The following is an 11,620-nucleotide window of genomic DNA, read 5'->3' on the forward strand; positions in this document are numbered from 1 at the left end:
CTGTACGTGTAAATGACAAACGTGGTTTAAAGGCAAGCTTTGTAGTGGAGAATCGCTGCTACGTGGTTTCATTTTGGCGTTGATTGACGCTGTGCTGTGGTCTGGTTTTATATTCTTTTAACGTCTTTCCGGGGTTCGCTGAGGTATGTGTGCGACTTGGACTGGTTTATGTGGCAGCAGTTGTAACACGAGGAGAGACGGGGGATGGGGTACATGTTGAGTTCACTTCATGTCTCCCTCTCGTCATCATCATGAGCATTACTACCACCATAAGTGTCGTCCTAGATCATTCGTGGTGTTCCAAATAAACACCGGTCTTCTTATTTGCCCTTTTTTCACGTCTACCACTGCCCTTTGACATACAGACACCATTGTCAACACTGTCGTCATTAATACCACAAACAATACTACCCTACATGAGGCTAAGGAAAACCTAGTAGTGAGTGAGTGTATTTTTACACCGCTTTTAGCAATATTTAAGCAATATCACGGTGGGGGGCACCAGAAATGGGCTTCACACATTGTACCCATGTGGGGAATGGAACCCGGTTATTCGGTGAGACGAGCGGACGCTTGTACCACTAGGCTACCACACCGACCCTCATTAAATATGACATGGCAGCCATATATTTTATCCACATGAGGAAACCACTACGTTTTACAGACACAGACAGACATATACATCTGGAAATCTAAATATAAAAGTATTTTGCTTTAGAGGATCGAGCAAGTCAAGCTTGCCCTTACGAACCACACAACCACTGCCTCCTTCCTGTAAACGTAAACTAAGACGACGTGGCTAACACGCTCTAAGCCACGAGGCATCAAACCAAACAACGACGGATGTTTCATATTATTTACAGCATTAAAGCCCCAACACATGACCCTACATTTACGCATTAATAATCATCCCATCATCCCATGTTATTTTCGGCTCTGCCATGTCCCTGATCTCGCGATGTTGTTGTATACCTAGCCTACAACATAATCCCGCCTTACACTCAATTTGTCTGTTGTGTTGTCTGCAGAGCTTCCAGATTACAGATCTGTCCGAAAATGCGCGAGAAGCATTCCCATGACTGCTACACAAAGATATGTATCTAATAGCGCGTTACTTGCTGCGCATGTGAGCGGAGGAACCAGTCCAGGGGCAGTGACGGCGAGTCATCTGTTATGATGTGTTAAGACAGTAATCAGGTCGTTAACGCCAATTTATGTCATGGTCATTGTGGTTTAGTGTCCACGCTAGGCCAGATGTGGTCAACAGATGGCCACTCGAAGGATGTTTCTTTGAAGAGGATAACAGAAGCTGCACGAGTGGACGCCTTTATGAAGGTTTGGAGGTTGCAGGTCGATGTGCTCGTAAACCAAGCATGAGGTGCTATAAAATAAGACATCTAAGAGCAGTTGTTAGGAAGAATGAACAGACAGGGTAGGTAAAGATGGTTGCTTACAACACACGTACAGGAACAAACAGTCGTAGCATTAATATCAGTAATGGTGGTAGTGACATCTTCGACGTCGTAGTATCTGAAGTAGTTTTGAAGCAGTATGTTTATCCCCGTTGTTAACGCTGAAGGGGTCGTTGCCGGCACGGGTGTGTACCCCAGGTACGTACCCTAGACAAACCCAGTACTGAAGCATACGCAAAGACGAACCCATTCCGCGAGGTGCCGTTTTCTGTCACAGCGTCTATTACATGCACTTGACAGGATTATATAACAAACAACCACACAAAGCAACTAATATTTCGCGAAGCAAAATACCATTCGATACCAGTTAAACGGAACCAGCTTCACGCCGTTTCGGGATATATATATATACAGGATTATATAGCAAACAACCACACAAAGCAACTAATATTTCGCGAAGCAAAATACCATTCGATACCAGTTAAACGGAACCAGCTTCACGCCGTTTCGGGATATATATATATATATATATATATATATATATATATATATATATATATATATATATATATATATATATATATATATAAAGAAAGTCATGAGACTATGTTTCTGAAATAATTACACGACACGGATCTCCTACATGTTTCAGTTGCATCTTCAGGGAGACGTGGAAAAGAAAAGTGGGAGGACTAAGAATATATATAGTACCAGCGACGACATCGACCCCTTCAGCCTTAATGATGCTTGATATTGGAAAATGTCAGCTAGTTAGATACCCATGTCCAAATAAGTCGACAATATTAGGATGATTTCAGTATCAGTGACAGAGAGTGCATTTAGATTTTAGTTTTCGCCGCACTCCGCAATATCCCAGCTATATGGCGGCGGTCCGTAAATAATCGAGTCGGAACCAGACAATCCTGAAATCAACAGAAAGAACATCGATCTGCGCAACTGGAAACAGATGACGTGTCAACCAAGTCAGCGAGTCTGACCACCCGATCCCGTTAGTCGCTGCATACGAAAAGCATGAGTTACTAAAGGGCAATATTCTAATCCTGTGATTTCAGTATCAACTATAAACGAAGACGACGAAGTGGCCGCAGCTGGCAGCAGTTGTAGAAGCACTACCAGCAGGGATCGGCATGAGCAGCTGTAGTTACAAGTTACCCTTGATATATCTATTATTCACCTACGACCATACATTATACAGCCATACATAAGTGACTATTACATTACGCTCCCTCGCAGACCACCACAACCAGCAGAGATAACCCATATCGACTCTGGAGAACTCCGTGCAGCATTAATACAATATTGTATTTCTCATTGAGAGGAAAATAATCCTGTAAAGACTTCCTTTCGCCCATAACTCAATACCCTAATCTTAGCCAGTCCAGAAGAAAATGAGCTGTTTACTCCGGCCATTACAGTCATATTAACTGAAGGAGAGTAATTCCGACTGCAGATACACCGTTGGCAGTGCGTTCAACATGGGCCTATTCTGTGTCATAGAGCATCTAGTCTACGAGGCTCTTGGTAATGAATTCTGCGTGACTGAAACATCGGTTGTTATTGACTTGGTGATTTAGAGGCAGTAATGGTTGTTTCCAAGTCTGAGTGCATCCTTAAGCCAACACAATTGCTTGCGGTGCTATGCTAATGTGAGGGGTTATTGGAGGGGGAAGACGTAGAGAGACACGAACTCAAGAGAGAGACAGAGAAATACAAATGGAGAGAAAGAAAGTATTAACGACAAAGAATCGTATTTGCCGCGGCCCGTTTGTTTGATCACCGACTAATTATGTGTCTGTCTGTACATGAGATGGTTTACTTTCTACTAAAGTGACAGTGTAGATGACAATTGTTCATTTGACTGTCTGACTTATAGTTAGCAACACTAAGCAATATATAGCCGGTCAGATAATCACTGCGCCCGGACCAGACAATCCAGTGATTGATGTAAAGAACAACCATGACGCGATACTTAATCGGCTATCCTTATAGCTACTTCAATACGACAGGTACTCCTGGCTACCTTCGTGGCACTTTCTCTCAAAGTCGGAAAGTGCGATGATGAATTGCGGTATTGTCTTAAGGATCGGTAGATCTCGCTTTCGTGGTCTCTAATCGCACTGAAGACCGGGATCAACCACGTATTTGCTCTTGTACTCTCCGCGAAGTTTCCTGATACGAATTTCCGTTTGTTGGTCACACGTATTTATATTTAAAAATCTAATGACAGATAGTGCAACCTACATATTTCCATATCAGCATCTCACAGAACAAACATTTAACCATAAATCTTATTCACATTTCAGTCGCCCTAGCTGTCAGCGTTAACCGGAAGTACTAAAGGAGATAATGTCAGCATTTCTATAGTCTGTCTCAGGGTCCCAGAACCACATTATTTTGCCTAATACTAAGCCTTCTCTGCAGTGCTAAAGCCTTAAATGAAACAAGTCTATAGACTTTCTCAGGTTCTGAATCTCTGGTCTCCCTGGGGCTACCTTTCAATTAAGATGAGTTCGTTTGTCACTATCAAAAATATATATAAATTCAGAGACTAAGCCTTAGTCTACCGTTTCTATTTCGAACGTCCCAGTATGTTGTCCCAGTATGTTGTCCCAGTATGTCGATGACTCTGCTAAAACATCAGACTGGTAGATTATTCGTCTGTTCCAACAGTCAAAACACAGACGATATTGAAAAAGCACAATTAAGACGCGATTCCCAGAGTCGCGGACAGGAGTACTGCCAGAAAAATACTTCAAAGACTTTAAGATAGGGATCTGGTCTGGCGAATATCAAGAGCCTTCCTCTTCATTTTCGAGCTGCCATTGTCCATACATCAGACAGGGACTTCAGAGGTCGAAGTTACCTTGATACCATGGTCCGAAACCTCACACCCTAGCAACAACATCTGGTTGGCCTTCAGCATCACATATCACTTACAGTTCGTAATTCGCGACGTGTTTCATCTTGTCACTTGTTAGTTGCGAAGTTACGAAGTAATATCGTTATTCCCGTCCGTTGAAACAAATACACACCAGATAATTCTTGCAAGTCTAAACTGTTAACTTCTGTGATGTGAGAGATTTAGATCTACGCTTAGCCTCTGGATATATATGTAGGGTTCATATCTGTTTCGGGTCTCTAATCATTGGCGGGATTCCTAATCCGTGGCAGGTTTGATTGTTCTATTGTTACATAACGTGTCATGTTTCCGAGTCCTACATATATACTTTTGATAGTTACAAGTAATTCATTTAAACTAAAAAGTCTTGATTCAGAACCTGTAGATTTCTAGACTTGCTTCATATAGAACTTAGAATTGCAGTAGAGAATATTGTGGTTCAGGGACAGTGAGGCAGAGTGTGTGTAATTCTACAGGCTTGATGTTGTTATATATTAATATAATGTTTCTAACGAAACAAACCATACCATACGTTCACGTCAGCGACTTCATGTTAGTCTTGATGTATAGGAAGCCGGTCCGATGCTAGTTATAGTACTGCGTTGGTCAAAGCCACCAGCACATGCATGAATCTGACGATCACCGGATCCCGGTCTAGAGGCAAGCGGATCCATACACATCGGATTATGGATCATCAGACAAATAAGCGATCCCTGGTCTCTCCTGAATTTCAAGAACGAGCATCTCTTTGTCGTGACATGGGCTCTCTGCACTAAAATAAATACCGGGAGAAATCGTTGCGGTCAGTGTTTCAAACGAACGGTTTCTTTATTACTAACAGACGATAAAATCATATAGGGTTTAATCAGATTTACCTCTTCCAGATATAATGTACAATCGGAGCATCTTCATATTAAAGAAAACAGTCAAAAAATGCTTTATTTCGAAAATGACATGTTCTTTTAGAAAAGCAAATCTTAAAATCTAACCCTACTACTTCACTACTACTCCTGTTTTGAATCGGAAAAAACATGTTTAACGATGATACCTTTCACAAAACATGTAAAAACTTTACAACGACAATCACAGTCGTAAAGTTTTATCTAAATGCCCCCTACAACAGTTCCAGAAGCTTCTATCATGGAATTGAAACACCAATGACCTTCATGAGACACTGTAAGGTATAGATGAGTGCCATTGCACCGGTGTATCACCGTTTTAACTCCATGTCAGCTTGACACGTGAAGAACCGGGTTAGAATTGATCTTCAGTAGCCCATGCTTGACGTATGAGGCGACTAACGGGACCCGATGGTCAGGCTCGCTGACCTAGTTGACACGTCATTGTATCCCAGTTACGCAAACCGATGGTCATGCTGTTGATCACTGGATACTGGATTGTCTGATCCAGATTCGATTATTTACAGATCGCCGTCATACGGCTGGAATAGCATTGAGGGCGTTGTGAAACTCACTCACTCACCCCATATCATCTTAAATTTGCTTTTTGTATAATAGTAAACCTTGTGTGGGATATCTTAAATATCTTGAGTCCTCCGGATCAAAGAAAGCACAATATACTCGACTCCTCAACTGCATGGTCTACGTGTATCTGATTAGTCTGGGTAGACCAAGATTTGATTCCCCGCATGGGTAAAATGAGTGATGGCCATTTCTGATGCTGCTGGAATATTGCTAAAAGCGGCGTAAAACCAAACTCACTCACCCAATGTGACCTGGAATGATGCAAACGTCGAGCTCACTGCAGACCTTTGTGCTGCTTAAGCAAAGTCACTTTTAGTAATGAGTTTTCTTTGAGTAAGTTTTGACGTGTACCACTTTGGGTGCCCAATGTGAGACAGTGCTGTCGAACCAGTAGTTGTGATCAGGATCGCATGGGATATGAACAAACCATTGAACGGTCATTGCATTGCCAAGGGTCGCAACTCCGCACTGTGAATTGTTACGACCCGTGCAACGTAACCACCCGCAATCAATTTAATTGAAATTAGTTACGGTGATTGATAACGAACAGTTACACCCATCATAAGCACCACTAAACAGCTACGGTTATGCACCAATGAAAACTAGTTAGAATATCAAGCAAACGACTTGTGAGAATGAATAAAAACGCCTACCTAGGATACGCAAGAGGGAGACAACTGGGATCACTAGTAAGTAGTACAAGAGACCCTAAGTGTTCTGCTTGTCTTCAGGGGCGATAACAAGCTGTACAAAGCATATCCACTTTGGACACTTCCAGCTAGAGTATCACATTTGCTTGCGGTGTGTAACTTCGCCTACAAGATTTTAAAGATAGTGTCACTCATCGATCACGACCAATCTTCCTGTTATTATCTGCATGTTATTTTGTGACAGATATGCAGATTTCAAGATAAAACTGAAATACAACGCTAGCGAGAAATGGAAACTTAAGTCACAACGTCAGATGCCTTCGATGAAATCTCCAGTGCTGTTGACTTTCTTGTTAAAACTCCACATGCGTGAAGGCTTCATTTCATTTGAAACGACCCCTGCTGACTGCAAATGTGAATGTTTTGTAAAATTATCTTACCTTTCAAAATTTAACAGCAAAACAATAAACTCTCAGCGTTTCCATGTCAAATCTAAGGGCAATGTTACAAATATGCGCAAGGTCGATAAACCAGTCAACTGCGATTGTGAGTTGTCCGTCTACATGTCATGCTATAATGATTATTTGATACATGATCTAAATATATATTGAAGGCTTTATATAAGCGGTTAATTCCAACGCCTGCCGTTTCCGGAAATTGATCCCGAGACACGTTCTACTTGGCAAGTTGTACAGTTCACGAAGAAACAATTCGTGTCGATTGTTGAAAGTCAATACCTTGTGAAAGGTGAGTGAACACCATTTGACCAGGTATTGTAGGAACGAAAACGCGATCGACACTTTCCATTTAACTGAGTAAGGCCTTGGCATTACAATGTCTTGTAGAAAGGATACTGATCGTGGGAAGACAAAGCTTTATCTCTGAATATATCATATGTTTGTTAGTTACAAATAATCCCAGTTTTAATTGTAAAGGAGCCCCAGGGAGCTGGTAGATTAATAGCCTGGGGAAATCTAGACTTGCGTCATTTGGACTTTAGCATTGCAGGGAGGGCTAGGCATTGGGGAAAATAATGTGCATGGTTCAAGGACTGTGAGACAGACAATGATCATGGACAAATGAAGGGCTTGGTTGGGGATGGTGTGCTTTTTCCTCCGTTGCTCGTTGTGTTCGTATATTTATTTTCATTCCTCACTAATGTTTATGTGATCGGGTGGGTGTGGAACTGGAATTGGGTCACATCCTCCAAGACATCCCGGGCCTCTCTTCTGACGACCAGAACCTATTCCAATATTAACTGGACGATTACGATTTCCCTCTAACGATTTGAAATAAATCAACAGTGGAAACAGTCGCTTTAATCGTACCATGTTTTAAGACATCCGCACGTACATAGATCCAAGTGAGTAAACGAGCCTCTTTCGTCCAAACATCCACACATGTTGATATAGATGAAAGTTGCCGGTGTTTACATAACAGCTGCACGGACAGGACGCCTCTTTCAGCAGGCGCGCGATGGACATGGTGACAGATGTACATCCCCAGGTGTATGGCGGCTGGCGTTCAGCCTCCACAAACCAACTACAGCTCCCTCCTCCCCATTCCTTCCCCTATACTTTCAGCTTCGCTAGCTAAGTTTACATTTTTCGTAAGTTCGAGACTGTTGTGTGATAAATGTCCTTCACGGCTGATTGTTTCAGCATGCTTGTGGCACTGTGTTGATAAACTTTCGTGGTGGCGAAAGACTAATTGGCACCAACGTTTTAGTAGACACTAGCCTTGTGTATAGCTGATCTAAACACGGCCGTACGTGGCCCCCATTGGGGCGGTTCCTGTCCTGGGCAGTGGGGTAGCCAAGTGGTTAAGGCGTTCCCTCGTCAAGCCGAAGACCCGGTTCTATTCCCCACATGGGTAGGATGTCTGAAGCCCACTTCTGATGTCCCCACAGTGATATTACTGGAATATTGCTAAAAGCGGCGTTGTGAGAGTAGTCTTTTAAGAAGCAAACTTATTGATTTGCTCCTTGTTGTTTAACATTCAACTCTGCAATATTCCAGTCATACGCAGCGGCCAATACATAATCGAGTCTGGATCAGACCAGTGATTGATAGTGTGAACACAGGGACAGGCAAGTTATCACATGGCCATCTGATGTATATAGTTTTACGCCGTCTATACCAGGGGTTACTGAGTGCTAACCATACGGATGTATGGTATTTCTATGTTTCAAAGAGACAACTAGATAAGCGGACAATACAGTGTATTGACCCCAGACTGTTTTATGTCTTTTTTAGAAATTATCAGTTATACTATCAAGTATTACCATAGAGACGTGTGCAGTCAATGAGACCCTGTGAACACCATGTTTCGGTACTTGGTACAACAGGGCTTACCCAGAAAGGACTGGGCATAAGGGGAATGTGTTTCAGGGTTAGGATGACAGCCTGTAATAGCTATTAAGTTCCCCATACCAATTAACTGCCACGACATACGTGGATGGTGGATGATTACTGTCTGTGTACCGCGCGTAATTTAATTTCTGGCTTATTTTGTGGACTGGACATCATCACGACGTGCAGTAGTTCAAGCGTTCGCTCGTTGCATAGAACGTCCGTGTTCGGTTCCCTACATTGCTTTAAGCATGTAGCTCATCTCTGATATCCTCTGACGTGACATTGCTAAGCTGTAGGTGAAATGCCATACTTACTTATGTATCAACTAGTTGTTTGAGTGAGTGAATGTTGCTTTCGCCCAAAGTGCCAACATTTCAACACGACTGCCTCCATATAATCAAAATGTGCCAGTGAGAGACCAGTGTCAGAACGAGCACCTACCCATAACATCAGAATATGACGTGCCCTTATTCCATGGTTGTACTGAATGTTGAGCTCATGCATGTATGGTAATTCTATCATTTAAATAGGCAAGTCTAGGTAAGAGGACATAATTTCTAAGGACTTCAGTCTGTTATTTATGGCATTTAGAAATTACCATTTAAACTATTAATGTATATCTTAGATACTTCATCAAGTCTAGATATGACTAAACAGCAATGGTTTCCATTCTCAACCGTGCAATGCCCATGTATTTTCGCCTGAAACTACATTGTTTTCCCAACTACCAAGCCCTCCCTGCCATGCTGAAGCTCTAAGTGAGGCAAGCCTAGATTTCGTCAGGTTCTCATATTAATGGGTCTCCTTTTCAATTTTTATAGGTTTATTTGTTGCTATCAAAAGTCTATATATGTTCAGAGAATGAGCTGTTGCCAGTGTTTTTACCAACCCACCAGTTGGAGAGGTTGTGTTACAAAGAGAACCAACGTGATTGATTCATAGAAACAACAACAAAACGATCGTCTCCGGCACTCGGGGATTTTATGGAGGTTGTTGTTGTTGTTGTTGATGATGATGATGTTTTAATAGTTTTTATCATCACATAAAAGCTACAGATTGGACGTAACTCTGGCAACAGATTCAGAAGAGCATTACATTGGGAGCTTGAAATTCACCGCGGGTGTCCAAAAGCCTCACACCAAGAGAAGACGACATAAATGTTAAGGGCTGCACAGGGAGATTTATGAGAACAGAATTAAGTCTTATGCAATCTTGCACTTTCATTCATATGACCCAGATGGAGGAATTGGTTTACTGACGCCGATGCTTGCAGAGGATTTTATTATTCAATCAGACAGACGTTTAAGTCTTTTTATGTGCATGATGATCTATCACTCTGACAATAATGATTCGTCTTGCATTTTATTGATGGATCCTTAACTATTTCATGTATATTTTGCGATCTTTAGAGCCGAATATGGCAAATTTCGAGATCCGAAGTTTATTGATTATACAGTGGCATGAAACACACCCGTCCAAGACAACAGTGTGTTAAAGAACACATTGGAAGTAGACGCAATGTTAATAAGCTGCTTATATTATGGTATGTTAATTCTCAGGGGCTTGTTACGCAAAACACTGGCATCTAAGGCAACTAATGTCACTCACTGGGGCAAAAAATATTATTAGATAGTCTTTAGACCCCGTCAGGGACAGTATATACCTTGGTGGTAGTTTTTAACGCCCATTGACACAATCATAAATATCTTAGTCAATGGTAGTTTTGTATTCTAACAGTGTATTAATACATAAGTAAATATTTATCCGTGTTACTTAAACAAACATTTGTTATTTCAGTCAAGGAACTGTCATAGAGGAAATGCATCACTGTAATAACATGTCTGTGCACTAACCGTTGTCGAAGACGTGTTTACATGTGCAACACAAAGCGTTCAGCTGAAAGTGCCATTTTACAACAAAATCCATATCTACTCTTTGGCGCTAATTGAAGCACAAAAAAATGTCGACATTATTCCGATATCCGCAGGCTTGATGCCAGCAGAGGTGAAGTGGGTGCACAACGTGTAATCACCGCTCCTGCCTCAAACCACATGGTTTAATGTAAACGTTTGCACGAGGCTGTAGTAGCAAATTTAGAAGAAGCGAAATGCAGATGAATCACCTACCTTTCGCTGCTTGCACAGTCTGTATTAGCAAGGTCAGTAATACTGTTACAAGTCCACACGGAAACAATCCTTGTCTTTCCATCGCAGACCGTGTCCGAACTTTACAATCACCGAATACCATTTTGCCTTCATTCTGCCATCATCCAAACTACACGTTTGCCAATCGAGGGGCGGGTCTTCCAGCACGTGCTGCCTGTCAGTTATAATTTCAACCAATCAAATTCAGTTTTCCATGCGAAACGGGTAAACGAGAAGTTCTCGCCCCTCCTTCGGTTAGGCCATGCGTTTGCTTCTTGTTCAAGAATATCGGCGCTGAGCTAAAAATATCCCTCCTCTCGTTTCATTCTGTTGTTGCGAAGGATCAGATATCGGACATGTGTCGGTGAAGCTTTCTCGATGGGGCTTCTGTCTCATCTGCTCCCCGCACAAGCTGGTTTCTCGAATTCGTTGTGACATTGCTAATGAGAGCGCACACACACACGCGCATCTTGAACCCAACAAACACAGTTATTTGTGTTTATCAGCTCTTTCTTCTCATTTGACACAAGAATTTGACCGTTCCATACTTTTCTTTCCGACCTGATGACAGTTTGTCTCAGTTTTGTGTGATTTAACGATGTAACCTCATGCTAGGGTATGTTGTTTTCCCATCTTTTTGCCTTTTAAATAGAAAA

General features: G+C 41.9%; 1 protein-coding gene across 1 annotated transcript in view; it reads right to left on the reverse strand.

Moving 5' to 3' along the window:
- Positions 1-11,104, reverse strand: part of LOC137281423 (uncharacterized) — an 80,727-nt gene extending 69,623 nt beyond the window's left edge. Inside the window, exon 1 of the mRNA XM_067812638.1 lies at positions 10,947-11,104. Within this exon, the coding sequence (XP_067668739.1) occupies positions 10,947-11,067 (121 nt within the window). The 5' untranslated portion in view covers positions 11,068-11,104. The remainder of the gene's footprint in view (positions 1-10,946) is intronic.
- Between the last annotated feature and the right edge of the window lie 516 nt (positions 11,105-11,620).

The sequence above is a fragment of the Haliotis asinina genome, chromosome 4, assembly GCF_037392515.1.
Source record: "Haliotis asinina isolate JCU_RB_2024 chromosome 4, JCU_Hal_asi_v2, whole genome shotgun sequence".
Classification (NCBI taxonomy): Eukaryota; Metazoa; Mollusca; class Gastropoda; order Lepetellida; family Haliotidae; genus Haliotis; species Haliotis asinina.